The sequence below is a fragment of the Balaenoptera acutorostrata genome, chromosome 11, assembly GCF_949987535.1.
Source record: "Balaenoptera acutorostrata chromosome 11, mBalAcu1.1, whole genome shotgun sequence".
NCBI lineage: Eukaryota > Metazoa > Chordata > Mammalia > Artiodactyla > Balaenopteridae > Balaenoptera > Balaenoptera acutorostrata.
In genome coordinates, this window is record NC_080074.1 from 102,416,864 (window position 1) to 102,431,842 (window position 14,979).

The following is a 14,979-nucleotide window of genomic DNA, read 5'->3' on the forward strand; positions in this document are numbered from 1 at the left end:
CACGCGTCAGACACTGGCCAGGGCATCATGAATAAACCTAGGCCAGTTCCCTCCACCCAGAGACCATGGGCAGGTCCCTTCCCTGTAAAACACGCATAGCAATATCAGCCCTACCTAATTCACGAAGTAGAGTAAAGCAGTGTGGTTAATATAGAAGAGATTGTTAGGAGCTGCTTACTGGGAATGAGAATGTCAGATTGCCTTTAACTTGATGGATGCCAAGGGCTGCTGAAAGTTCTGCAGGGCTCATAATAGAGGGACTGCTATTAAGGGGTAAGGGAAGGTGGAGCAAGAACAAACCTCCTTCCAGACATAATGAGATCGAAGGCCCTCGCTGGGTAAATGGTGTCTGGATGCCAAACAGCATGAGGACAAGGAACGCCGCGATGTATCAGCACAAAGCCTAAGGTAAGGGCAGAACTGAGCAAAAATACCGTTGCATAAAAAGATAATTCAAAGAAGCCCTAAAGGTTCTAGCCAGGGTTCAGGAAACTCCCATATTTAATGGGTTTAGAATCCAAGCCTATTATCACACCAGGAAACAAGGGGAGGACATATATTAGAATCCTTATACTTCATCAATTTGAAGATTCCTTTCTTTTTTCAAATTGATTGAAAAACAGTTGACTTACAATACTATATTAGTTTCAAGTGTATAACATGGTGATTTGATATTGACTCCTTTTGTTTTGTGTACATTTTTTTCATCTCTAAAATTGGGATGGGGACTTCCCTGGTGGCGCAGTGGTTAAGAATCCGCCTGCCAATGCAGGCGACACGGGTTCGAGCCCTGGTCCGGGAAGATCCCACATGCCACGGAGCAACTAAACCCATGCACCACAACTACTAAGCCTGCGCTCTAGAGCCCATGCGCCACAACTACTGAGTCCATGTGCCACAACTACTGAAGCCCGTGCACCTAGAGCCCGTGCTCCACAACAAGAGAAGCCACCGCAATGAAAAGCCCACGCACCGCAAGAAAGAGTAGCCCCCGCTCGCCGCAACTAGAGAAAGCCCGTGTGCAGCAGCGAAGACCCAACGCAGCCAAAAATAAATAAATAAAATAAATAAATTTATTAAAAATAAATAAATAAATACAATTGAGATGAATCAATGCAATGGCAGGTCATATTGTCAATGTTCTTTCTTTCAAATATGCCAACCATCTTAAAAATCAATGGCATATTGGATTCAATTAATTAAATAGAATTTTTCAGTTATCTGGGGGTTTTTTCCAATTATCCTTTATTAAGCTGGTTCAAAGGACTGCTTTCCAGTCCTGTGTCATGACCACGCTGTCTTATCTGCATAGGACTTCGCAATGGGACACACTCCGTCCAGCCTCGGGGCTCGCCTTCCCCCAACACTCAGGCCTGGAGGAGCTCTACAAGTCTAGACGGAAGGCAGGAAGCATCAGCCAGCTTCCCTCCCCAGCGTGTCTGGGCTCACGTCGCATCAGCCCTTTGCTCTTGACTCCTCTGGTTGGCCTCCCTTAAAACTGACCTGACTTCATTTTGAAGCTCTGTAAACAGTAAATTCCAGTGACAGCCCTCCCCCTGCAGCCACATGGATCTGTCTGCCTCTATTTCAAGAAGACCGTTCCAAGGCTGAACTCTGAGAAACACACTCAGGGCTGTGAATGCTAGTTTACGCACTATGATTGATGTAGTTCTAGCTCTTTCTTACCCTTCTCTGTCAGAGCTCAGCCTTGCCTGTTTTCCAACCACAACAGAAAAATGATGGGCAACCTGCCCAGCCCCATGGTCTACTTTCAGTACCCACTTCTACAGCAAAAGCAAGATTCATCTCCGAATCTTACAATTTGAAACTATCACAATGCTATATGATTCTAAGACGATGCACCAGCCACTCAAGGCATTTGGCATATAACAGACACCTGTCATAAAGCATGGAACCCTGTTTCCTGTGACAGCAAAGAGCTAGTATAAAATGTGATATTCACAAGGAAGAAAAGAAAACCCCTAAATCTCAGGAAGAATCAAAAGAAAATGTATCAGTGAGTAATTTAAAAAAACAGGAAGAAAGAAATGTTAATGGAGAAAAGTATACGTAAAGAACATCTAGCAATCACTTTGTTTTTCCACATCAAAATCACTAACACCACAGTGTAACTATCAAGGTATTGGATGTCAGACCACGGCACTATTACACACACACACACACACACACACACCACTGTCCTTCCTGAAAAGCTTGGGCTGTGGATGAAGAATACAGTTTCACATCAAAAACAATTTAAGCAAATATAATCAATCGCTTTAGTCCATTGGGGCTCATTTTTTTTTTCTTTTCAAAGCTTGATCCCCACTGTTTGCACAGGCCAAATTCCAACAGCCTCTCCTTGGGATCCTACCTGCCCCAACGGAGAATTTATTGTCACAATTCAACCTCAGTGTATTTCCTTGTACAGAAGAAACAGTCCATGAGTTTCAAAGAAAATGAGGTTGCTTCAATTGTATCTTGGATTCACCGTGTTATTTAAAGAGACCCTCACAAGAAAGGGCTCCCGAAAGACCAGTTACACAAGAAACAAAGAACCAGTCAAGACATTCCTTGATAAGATCCTTAAAAATTATCTTTAATCGATGCCAAATATGAACAGATCATAAAGTGACAGAAGCAAGTAAAATTGCATAGATGGAAACTATGCGCTTCAATTAGGTTCTCAATTCGTAACATTCAGTGTCCTCTACCCGACCTATGAAACGGTTAGGGCAGGGGAAATGCACAGTAGGTGAAAATGAGACACGTCCTTAACTCAAGGTGTCAGCAACTGGCAAACTCAAGAAATGAAATAGTGCTTTTTCAGCTTAAATGGTTTGTTGTCCTGATGGTGCACTTCAAATTAAGACTATTCCATTGGGATTTTTAACCTTGGTAAGACTTTATCTGTAAGATTAGAGGTATGTCATATAGAGCCCATGCTTTCTACCTACAGCTACTGAAAAAATGGTTCCTAAACAGTGCAGGAAAGAGAAGAAAGATATGTCTGTAAGTGTTGGAAAGGAGACAGCTTTGAACTGGAATACCTCACAAGGGATTTGGTGTTTCATTTTCCTTTCTTTCCTTACACTATTTCTCCTTCTCTGATTGTGGAACAAAACCTTTCTCTCCTCCTTGAAGTCTCATGTCATAAAAAATTAACTCCTACTCAGTCCCTAAATGAAAATCACTGCAACTCGGGCAAATCTCCTTAAAGCTAAGAGTCTTGAGGGCAGCAAGTCCTCCCCTTCACATAGGCCTGAGCTTCCCAAGAAAGCCCAGGGTCATTATGCCTGAGCAAAGAGACTGGCATTTGATGCCCTGACTTCCAAACTTTACATCTATACCCTGAATGAGTTCGCACGGTGACCCAAGGTAATGGAACAGTTGTTAACAACTCAGCTGCTGTTCGTGTCTTTACAATAAATGATAAGTAACGTACATTCTTCTAAGGTTTACCTGAGTCATGCTGGACATGGTCGTGTATACCCTGAAATTCCATGTATAAATACGAGCACTAATACACCGCATGGTGGACCAGAGGCCACCTCCTGAGATGGTGATTAACTTGGGTTGTGTCGGGTTTAAAAATTTGTGTGTGTCTTCTGAAAATGAACATAAACATCAAAAGACTTCGTCCTTTCTTGAAAAAAGCAGGAAGATAAAATGGTTATTTAGCAGTTGATGTCCTAACAAGTTTGTACTCCGAATGGTTATCCCTCACCAATTCTCCCCACTGCCAGGAGTGAGCTGTTCCTGGGGAAAAAGTTGGGGATTCTTCTCTTTCTCATTTTGTTCAACCTCATCTACCAAACAAGGAACTCGATTTTTAAAAAGCATGTGTTTTGAGGCCTCCTATATTAAATGGGAGGGTTAGGAATCTATTCCTACTGGCTCTTCAGAGGTTAACTCCTTTGAAAAATCTGTAACTATGCACAACATGAAGAAGGCCCTTGATGGACTGAACCAAATTTCTACTTCAAGAAATCTATTCCTCACTCACCATTTGCATGTATTCTCTTTTCTTTATTCTCAAGTGAGTCCAGCCTCCAGAGGGGAATCTGAGCCAACCGCACAATTTCATTTTAGAGAAATGACTGTTGTGCATCAGCCGTATTCCAGGAGAAGACTTTGCTATCGGTTTATTTGGTTTTGCTAGGCTAACTCGCTAGCACGCTCCCGATGAACTGTTTTAACTGATAATTAGAACTCAGTTCTCAAGGGGGTAGTGAGAGAGGACCGGGCACAGATGCAGAAGAGGAGATGCAAAAACAAACGGCTTTCTTGGCTACGATCTGTCTTCTTTGAATCTGAGGACAGAGGAAATGAATGTCTTTGGTCTCTCTAATTCAGATCACTCGAGCTGAGTTCACCACTTCAGAGATTCTGGGATGGCTAACAGCCCCGGGGTGACCCAGCCCCTCCACTGCCACCCTATGGAACTAGGGCCTCAATTCACCAGAAGAGCTGAGCTATGGCTATCAGCACGTCAGAAGTCTTCTCCTTCCGGAGAAAATCAGTATTCAAGACAAGAGCCGTGAAAGCTCAAGACCTAGGAAGGGGACAGGAAGGTAAAAAGCCTGATAAAATAAATACAAGGAAATCAACCAAAAAGATAGTCATTCCGTAATAGGTAGTTTTGTTAAGTGCACCTTCAGGTCCACAAAAACATTTCAGCTCAGTCCTGTGCAAGGGGAAAGAGCTTTGGTAAACTCTGCATGCCTATGCTACACAGGTAATTCCCGTCCTCCCCTCTAACTCACTGGGTTTTGATGAGCTACAGATGAATAAGTGACCTCCATTTTCCCCAGACCACCCAGATCCATAAGAGAAGCTCCTCCCGTCCCAGGCAGACAGGCTCCCTGCATGCAGCACCGTTCCCTGTAACAATACGTGCACAAGTTTCCACCCGGTGCTACGTATGGCTGTGACAGGCGCACCCGGTAGCCAGAGTGAGTCTCTTCAGTTCTGGTCCTGTTTTCTCATCCTCTGACCCATCCATCCCACAGTACCGAGCAGATTATTGCTGTTGACAGAGTGTAGCGTTTCAAGTTCGGGGTGTCCTAGACCTCAAAGTCTAAATAAATAAAAGATCAAGATAATCCCCAGAGACGTGGGCAACGTTGGCGTTTTCTTTCCCAACTGGAGACTAAGAAGCAGGTAGGAGAGGAAAAGCCAGGATGAGTCAAGGTTCAAGGAAACATCACAGGGAGGACTGAATGTCCTGTGCGGACACCGTACGGCCCTTGGCCCCTGTCTTCCTTGGTGTGTGTCACGTCTGTCTTACAGATTCACAGAAGCCGCGCAGGAAAATACAACTTCCACGTTCTTTCTTTCAAAGGTGTCAGCCAGCCTGGGTGTAACTCTAGTTTCTTGGTTTACTGCCTCGCTGCTCGTTCTAGGCTAGGATGGGAGGTGGGGCGGAGTCCCAGGGAAGATTTCCAGAAGCAGCAGCGCAGGAATGAAAGGCGTTGAGCAACAGGCAGCCACATGCTAAGTGCAGAATTGAGGATGCCCACCTTGGGTCCTTCAAAGAGCTATGAGTGCCTTCCCGTCGGTGGACGGCTGCTGGCCTCCAGAGGCCCAGGAGACGCGGCTCTCTTTCTGGTAAGCACAGGGTCCCCGCCATTCTCTGGACTGGGTGCCAGGGGCGACAGAAGTTAGATGTTCAGCCCGCGAGGTGACTGCCAGGATGGGAATCTTATAGCAGCATCCTAGGAACTAGCTGAAGGGGGGGTGGGCCAGGAGGGAAGGCCTAGGAGAGCTTACTCTGAACTGACTGTTCCCACATCCACAACGATGCCTGCAAAGATCAGACTGTCAGAGTGGCAACATGCTTCTGCAGGCAGAGGAGGAGGATGGGAATACGCCAGGACCGCGAGGCTGGACCCGAGGAAGCCTTGCTTGTCCAGAGTGACCCCTGATGGGAAACAAATTCCCCAAGAGTTTTATATTGGCTTCTGGTAGAGAAGAGGAAAAAAACAAGTTCGAGGTTTGTGTCAAGTTCAAAGATGGGTCTCGGGCCCCAGTTTCCATCCCACGTCTGGCTGCCAAAGGGGCCGAGTCCAGCGGATGGCCAGAGAGACCCCTCCCGGGTCTCTCCTGTCTGGGGCGCAGGATGGCGCGGCGTCCCCGCAGTGCGAAGTGAGAGAGCGAGGGTGGAAAAAGGGAAAGCGAGATATCTGTGCCCCAGCCTTCCTCCCTTGTGTTACATAACTTCTCAGCTGTGTTAACGGAGGCACTTTCTGCAGTTCGCTGTGGGTACAGGATAAAGGCACTAAGCAACTATTAAATCAATTGGTTGCGTTTCTTCAGGGAGCCTCAGGGGGAGGGCCGAAGCCTCTGCAGACTTCAAATCATGACTGCAAAAAGAAATCAGCTCTGCTTTGGGCGCATACGATGGAGAAACGTTGTCATTTACATCTTAAGAATGCACCAAAAAACATGCAGTATTGCACCTTTGTTTGTTTGTTTGTTTGTTTTGCTTTAGTTTCTCTTCAGCTAGAAAGAATACTTGTTCTTAGGTGTTGCTATATATACCTTGATAACTTAAGTTTTCCACAGAGCTTCCCTTTAAGGGATGGGCATGTTGGTTCTCTCTCTGCCTACATCTGCACAGAAACCTGACATTTCCCTGAGCAAAGGCAGGAAAATTGACTGAGTGCCCCCCACCCCACCCCATTGTTTCCTTTGGGCCCTTCATCCCACAAACTTATAATTTTTATTATTTTTTTAATGTTTTTACAATAAATTAATCATGCACTAATTAATTCAAGGTACACCTTAATCAAATCGGCCATAATGCTGAATAAGAGAACATGCTTTGAGCTCCAAAAAGTTACTGCTCCCAGCTGACTAACATAGGTACTTAAATACAGTACTTTATTTACTAATAAAAATAGTTAATAAATGAAGGAGTGCACTTTTGGTGAATGCAAATGAAGACGGATCTATTTTTAGAAGAATCAATTCCAAAGTAAGCTTATCCTCTATTGTCTGAGTTAACGTTCTCGGCATGCGATTGTAAAAGAAATTATGATCAGGTTCAAACATGCTTACACTTAGTTTCATTTGTGCTCTGTTGCAATAAGGAGGCTAAGGTTTTACATCCAGTTCTGGAGGCCGGGGTTCAGGGTGCAGGACTGGTGAGAAAAGACCCATTGGGCGCATCTGCAGTTGAGAAATCTTAGCAGCACTGCAGATGGATCAATGAATTGCATTCAGTTATCATTTTTTCTTAGAGAAGAGTTTGAATCAGAAGGAAATGGGGCAGAGGGAAAAATCCCTACAGACCAGGACCAGTATCAGATTTCTAAGGTGCTTGGTGAACCAGTCTTAAGTAATTTTTTTTTCACCTTGGAATATGCAGTTCGGTTGAGCAAAATAAAAACATCTGTTCGTTGCCCGTTTCGGCTGGTGTATCATGTTGCACATAATACATCTGATGCCCCATCTTAAAATGTGCTGTGCAGTTTGCCAAGATTTCATATTGGAGTCCCATGCAAATTTTAATTTTATATTTCTAAGCGATCATCTGATTCTTAGCTAAAAGAAAGAAAGAAAAAAAATTTAAAGAAGCCACCAAGGATTAAAAACAGGGAAGCATATGAACCTCATTTTACCTAGACAAGTTCATGGACTGAGTGATTTTAAACCGGTTTTAGAAAATACACTTTCTTTTCCCATTTTTTAATAAAATGAAAATAGTTTCTCTTTTTCATGGCTCTTGAAAGCTTCGGGTTTGCCACCCCCCAGCACTGGCAATGCAACAATGCATCGACAGTTCAATAGAGCATTCAAAGACTATTTAGTAGAGTATCTACAAGGAGTGACCTGGGTCACTGGGGGTTTGGTTTGGTTTGGTCTTTTAAGTCTTTCAAGCTGCTAAGTGGGGGGCTTTTTAGTTGCTTTGCTTGGCTGTTTAAACGTCAGTCAGTAGCTTGCTCTTATTAACGCAGTTTTGGTTAGCTGCGGTGCAATTGCCAGTTCTGACATTGGCCTGTCTAAAGTGGGCTATGCTATTATTCATATCCTCTTCGATCTCCATGTACTCAGATTTGCTGAGAGTGGAGGAGCCGTGCCGACTGAGGTCACTGTCAGAGGCTAAGTTAGGGGCACTAACGTGGAGCCACTGAGCCTGCTCTTCCCCCTCAGTTTCTCGGTGGTAGAAATAGTTGAAATTGGACACGATGACAGGTACGGGCAGGGCAATTGTCAGCACACCGGCGATGGCACACAAGGAGCCCACGATCTTGCCTCCAATTGTCACAGGGTACATGTCACCATATCCTACGGTGGTCATGGACACCACCGCCCACCAGAAAGCATCGGGGATACTGGAAAAGTGCGACTCAGCTTCTTCCGCCTCGGCAAAGTACACTGCGCTAGAGAACAGTATGACCCCGATGAACAGGAAAAAGATGAGCAGCCCCAGCTCTCTCATACTGGCTTTGAGGGTCTGGCCCAGGATCTGGAGGCCCTTAGAGTGGCGGGAGAGTTTGAAGATTCTAAAAACCCTTACCAACCGGATGACCCTGAGGATGGCCAGCGAGGTGGCCTGCTCGCCCTTCTGGTTCCCCTCCTGCTCAGCTATCTCGGTGCCCAGGGTGATGAAGTAGGGGATGATGGCCACGATGTCGATGAAGTTCATGATGTTTCTGAAGAAGTCCGCCTTGCTGGGGCAGGCGAAGAAGCGCACCACCAGCTCGAAGGAGAACCAGATGATGCACAGGGTTTCCACGATGAAGAAGGGGTCCGTGAAGATGTTGACGCTGTAGACCACCGTGGTGTTGTCGAGGCGGTGCACGGTGCCCGTGAAGTCCTTGTCATCCTTCAACTCGGGCAGCGTCTCCAGGCAGAAGATGACGATGGAGATGAGGATGACCATGACGGAGACGATGGCGATGACCCGGGCGGGCCCCGAGCTCTCGGGGTACTCGAAGAGCAGCCACACCTGGCGCTGGAACTCCTTCTCGGGCAGGGGGCGCTCCTCCTCCTTGATGAAGCCCTCGTCCTCCCGGAACTTCTCCATGGCCTCCTCGCCCAGCTCGTAAAACTTGATCTCTTCGGAGAACATGTCCAGCGGCACGTTGACCGGCCTCCGCAGCCGGCCCCCCGACTGGTAGTAGTAGAGGATGGCGTCGAAGCTGGGCCGGTTGCGGTCGAAGAAGTACTCGTTCCTCAGCGGGTCGAAGTAGCGCATGCGTTTCTTAGGGTTGCCCAGCAGCGTGTTGGGGAACTGCGCCAGCGTCTTGAGCTGCGTCTCGAAGCGCAGCCCGGAGATGTTGATGACCACGCGCTCGCAGCACTCGTGGTCGTCGTGCTCGGCCGGCCGCGGGTAGCTGCCGTCCTGGGGGTGGCCCGGGGCGGCCGAAGCCTCGTCCACGTTCTCTCCCGACATCACCGTCATGGTGGAGGCAGGGCGCGGCGGCGGGAGACCGGGGGCGGGCCCGGGGCGGGGAGGGGCGAGGGAGGCGGGGTGGGGGGGGACCCGCGCGCCCCCCCCACCTGCGTGCGCGGCTCCCCCGCGCTAAGGGGGCGGGGCTTCCGAGCCAGCAGGTGGAGGGATCTGCCACTCGGAGACCGTCTCCTCCACCCCGCCTGTTTCTCAGTTTGGAGTCCCCCTCGCCTGCCGCCCCGGGTGCAGCTTTTCGCCGGGGCGGGGTGGGGAGTGGGGGGAGGGGGATTGGGGGTGGCGATGGGAGGAGGGTTGGCGTTTCTTCCTGCTCCGAGGTGCCTTAACGCAGCGCCGTTCTAGCGGACCGGGCCACCGCTTCGGGGTCGCCCTGGCCTCCCTTCCCCTCCGCGAGCCCTCCTAGGACCCGGGGCAGAGCCAGCTCAGCAGATGCCCTCGCCTGCCACCCCCTCTGCTTCTCCTCGGCCCTCCCCCCTCCTAGCCCTCTTCGCCTGCCGCCTTCTAAGCTCCCACCGGGGCAATCGATGGACGCTGCAGAGAAATAGAAAGTGATACGGGGGCAGAAGATCAGAAGCGTTCACATGGGACGGACCCACAGACACGGAAGAGCACAGACCTCTAGCTTTTTTAGAAAGCACGAGACTTTTGCTAGGGTTATCACAGACACGCAGACAGACACACGCAGACACCCGAAATCCAAGTTTGGGGCTCCTCCATCCCACTTTCCCCAAAGCCCAGCAGCCGATCTGTTTACAACTTCGTTAAACTAGAGATCGGAAAAGCGCCCAGGGACGCTGGCGGAGCTCCAGGTCCAGGCAGCAGCCCCGCGCCCCCGGCTCCCCTCACCCGTCGCCCCAAGCCCCACTTCTGCAGCCCCGGACTGGGGAACCCCCTACCTGGCCGGCCGGCTTGGCGCAGGGGCGGTGCTGAGTCGGCTGAGAGCCCGAGCGGGGATGCGGCAGGTCGCCTTTGCGGTACCCGGGCGCCAGCCGCGGCCGCCACGGCATCCGAGGGGCGCCGGGGCCAACGCGCCGCCCTCGCACCTCGTCCTGCTCTCCTTCAGTTGGCCAGTCGCCTTACTGGGCAGCTACGGCGGAAATGTCCATCCCCGACCCCCATTCTCGCCCGTGGCCGGCAACCTGGAGACGCCGCGCTCTCTCGCTCTCTCGGGTGCGGGGAATTCCGGAGGCTGCGGGGGGCGGAAAAGCAAAATGCCACCCTCTCCCGAGCTCTGAAGCAAATGACGATGCGGAGCGCTCTCGCCCCCTCCCAACACCGTGGGAGCCCTTGATTCGATCCCGAAGGAGGCGAGCGAGCAAGGGCCTGGATCTACGTGGCTCGCAGGTCCCCTCCGCTTCCCGCACCGCGCGCGGACCTCGGCGAGGCTACGCGGCGCGCCGGGAGCCGTTCGGAGCTCCGAGTGGGGCAGGGTGCGTGCGGCCCGGGTCCGCTCGGTCCATTTCTGGGCGCTGCAAGATCAGCAGAAACCTGAGAAAGCGCCCGGAATGCGGAGCAGCGATTGGCCCACCCGGGCGTGGGTTGGGGAGGGCGGGGGAGGGCGGGAGCGAGGAGGTAGACGGAAAATAGGAGGGGGTGGCTTGGCAGAGGGGGGCTGTCACTCAGTTCCCACCCTTGCCAACACAGCTTTTTCCTTCTCCTGCCAGAAAAGCCGACCGCCAGTTCTCCTTCCCTATGGTCCACAGCCCCGCACACGCACGGTCCTCGGCCGCGACCTTGCCGGGAATTTCACATCGGAAACGGTCAGGTCCGACGCAATGCAGGCGGTGGTGTTCCTGGCACAACTACTCTGATGGGCTGGCGTTCGGCAGTCCCACAATAATCCGCTTCTCTGCGCGCTGTCCGGCCGCTCCCGCAGGGGGCTCTGCTGGGCGGACCCAGCTTGTCCTCGCCGGCCTCGGAGAGATGCGGACTTCGGGTCGGGCTCTGCGGTTGGGGATCACCCGGGTTTGTTCTCCGTCGCGCTACTGCGAGGCAGTGGTGCTAAGAGTGTGTCCCTCTTTGACCTACGACGGGAGTTGAAGTTTTCTTGCGATCAGACTATTTTGAAATACTGAGAATGTGACTTGTGGGAAACCAAAGGCTTCGTGGGTTTATGCGCTTGTCTGCCAACTTGGTGCTAATTGGAACGAATCTGAGAAGCAAGTCGCCTGCCCACCTCCCACCCACGTCCCTCTTCCCGAAGCCTCTTTTTCCGGCCTAGGGCCTTCCCAAGGCCCCTTGCAAGAATGGCAACTTCTCGGGGACAGGGTCCGCACAGAGGCGCAGGGCGGCAGGAGCCGGGGGCGTGCGGGGTGCCCTCGGAGTGCGGCTCCAGCTGCGCCCCTAGAGGCGCTGCGCCTTGGCGCCTGCAGCGCGAGAGAAGGCAGCCAGCAGCTCCGGTACTTCAACTGCGGCCGAGTCTCCAAGGAGGCTGCAGGAGCCCGGAGTCGCCGCCCATTGGCTCCCCGGCTGCCTTGGGACCACCCCTTCGCACCACCGCAACCGCGAAGCCTCCCGCCGACACCACCCACCTCTTTAATCAAAGCGAAAGATTGCATCCTCCCCACTCTGTTGCGGCTAGTGAGAAGCAAGGGCCCCGGCGGGCCCTGCACGCAGGCAGTGCAGCAATCCTGGGTACCGAACTAGTTAAGTCCCTCCTCCAGATACCGACTCCAGCATTCCTTTCTGAAAAAATAGGTGTTTGTTCCCTCCACTCCTCCGGAGCCATAGCCCAGCTTTTCTTTTACAAACAATGAGTTCTCTTAAACTCCTCCTTCCCATATTAAGCGCTGCCCTTTCCCCACCTTCCAAACACATATTCCTGTATCCCACTGACTCCGCAGTTCCTTTCCTTTCCACCCTACTGCCTTATTGGAAAGAAAAAGAAAAAAACCAAAAAACAAAAAACCACGAAGCTCTGCATTGCAAAACTGTCAAGTCCCTTGTTTTTTTTTTGCTACTGCTGCCGCCGCTATGGCTCCTGAGGCTGCTGCAGCCCTGAGAACACCCTACTACTAGATCTGATAGACATTTTCAGACCCTGTCCTAGCAATACGGGGCTTCCTACTCCACTCCTGTACCTCCCTCTGCCTGTAGCCCCCCTCCTTCTTTTAAAGGTTTCTGAGACTGTCATCTCCCCAGCCTCATGTGGATGCACTTGCCCTGATTCAGCATTGGGAGGTTGCCTTACTAGAAGAGATTTACAGACTGGATGAGATCCCAGGTTCCTAAACCCAGGGGGTTATTAGGGGGCACAATAAGATCAGGAGGTTTTCAACATCCCTGGAAGATGTCTTTAGAGCCGGACTGGACCTCCATGGAATTGGAAGTAATTTGCTGAGCTAGGAACTCATCATTCTTGATGCAAGCCCGCCATTGGTAAGGGTCTGAAGGTATTTATTTATTCAACAATTTGCTTAGCTCCAGCTATGTGTCAGCCAAATTCTAGCACTGGAGACATAGTAATAACTAAGACATGAGGTCCCAGACCCCTTGGAGCTCACATTCTTGTGGGAGAGACAGACAATTAACAAATAAACCATTGTATATATGTACTACATCTTCTTTATCCATTCATCTGTCGATGGACACTTAGGTTATTTCCATGTCTTGGCTATTGTGGATAGTGCTGCTATGAACATAGGGTGCGTGTATCTTTTCGAATGAAGTTTTGTCTGGATATATGCAATGGAATACTACTCAGCCATAAAAGAGAAATGAAATAATACCATTTGCAGCAACATGGATGGACCTAGAGATTACCATACTAAGTGAAGTAAGTCAGAAAGAGAAGGACAAATATCATATGATATCACCTGTAGGTGGAATCTAAAGTATTACACAAAAGAACTTATCTACGAAACAGAAACAGACTCACAGACATAGAGAACAGACTTGTGGTTGCCAAGGGGAAGGGGGTATGGGGGAGGGATGGATTGGGAGTTTGGGATTAGCAGATGCAAACTATTATATGTAGAATGGATAAACAACAGGGTCCTACCGTGTAGCACAGGGAACTGTATTCAATATCCTGTAATAAACCATAATAGAAAAGAATATTAAAAACTATATATATACATCATATGTATTATATATGTGTGTATATGTAACTGAATCACTTTGCTGTACACCAGAAACTAACACAACATTGTAAAGCAACTATACTTCAATAAAATAAATTTAAAAAAAAATAAACCATACATTATAATTTAGGTAAAACAAAATTTTTTTAAGGGGATAGAGACTGACAAATACAGGTTTGCATGGATAGGAAAGGTCTCTCTGCAAAGGTAGCATTTGAACAAAGAACTTCAAGAAGAGAGAGCTCAAGGAACAGGAAGATCAGAAGGACGGATATGAGATCAAATGCAAAGGTTCTAAGACAAGGACAAGCTCAGCATATTTGGGAAACAAAAGAAGCTAGAAAGAAGTGACCAAGGAAGAGTGTTGGAAAAACTAGGTCAGAAAAGTAGGCAGAGGCCAGCTCATGCAGGGCCTCTTAAGCTACTTTAAGAATATTTTATTTTATTCTGACTGCAATGGGAAGATATTGGAGGACTTGGATCCGTACAGTAACATAATATGATTTACCTTTTTTTTTTCTTTTTGGCCACACCACATGGATTGTGGGATCTTAGTTCCCTGACCAGGGATTGAACCTGGCCTTATGTAGTGAAAGGACAGAGTCCTAACCACTGGACCGCCAGGGAGTCCCCTGATTTGCCATTTTTAAAGGTTATTCTGGCTCCTAGACACAAGGCACGAGGTTGGAGTTTATCAAGTAGTACAAACAAAGATGGCTTAAACAAGGAAGATAGTGGTAGGAATAGGATTACGTTTGGAAAACAGAGATGGCAGGATTTGGGATGTGGAGGAAAGAAACATTTGAAGAACACCTACTAGGTCTGTAGCTTTAGTAACCAGGTGGATGGTGATGTCATTTCCTGGAGGAGTGAACTGGACAGCACCTGTCCCACCAGAATGTGAGCTATGCGATGTCTGAGACCTGGCGTGTCTTAGTTATTACTGCGTTGGGCCATGGGGGCCTTTCCTCAGAGTCTCCCTGCCCTGCCATTCTTCTTGCCCTTTGGCCACTTGCCCTGCCTCAACTGCTGCTGGATCAACCAATTCTGTGCAGGCAGCAGAATTCTGCCTAATGAGGTGGACCACACCACAATGTGTGGAATCTGGAGTCCTCAAGGTGGCAAAAAGGTCCAGGTAACCAACACAGCCACATGGAGACATTAACTCAATGGACCAGTGGGAGTTGCCCAGTAGGAGAGATGGGATAGGATGGAGCCTGGAGGTAAATTCCCTCTCACTTTATTCTTTTCAAGGACAAGTGACCATATGGTTTGGTGACAGGGCTGCATCTCTTTGTGGCTCATGAAGCAGTGGCCAGCTTGGTAACCCGCTACATTGCATTTGCACCTTATCCTTCCTTTTCCCTTACTCTCACTGCCCAAGGATCGCGCCTCCCACTAAAGCCCAAGTCCTAAGTCAGGTTCTGTTTTCTAGGCAGAGGGGGTCCAGACTTCAGTTTGAGACATGTTAAGTTTGAG

General features: G+C 49.4%; 1 protein-coding gene across 1 annotated transcript; it reads right to left on the reverse strand.

The window, feature by feature from the left end:
* Nucleotides 1–2,608: 2,608 nt before the first annotated feature.
* Nucleotides 2,609–9,412, reverse strand: KCNA1 (potassium voltage-gated channel subfamily A member 1). The gene is made up of 2 exons (XM_007170198.3): nt 7,359–9,412; nt 2,609–6,258 (listed from the first exon to the last, which is right to left on the reverse strand). Exon 1 carries the CDS (start codon nt 9,410–9,412, stop codon nt 7,925–7,927), a length of 1,488 nt encoding a protein of 495 aa, XP_007170260.1. The 3' UTR covers nt 2,609–6,258; nt 7,359–7,924.
* Between the last annotated feature and the right edge of the window lie 5,567 nt (nt 9,413–14,979).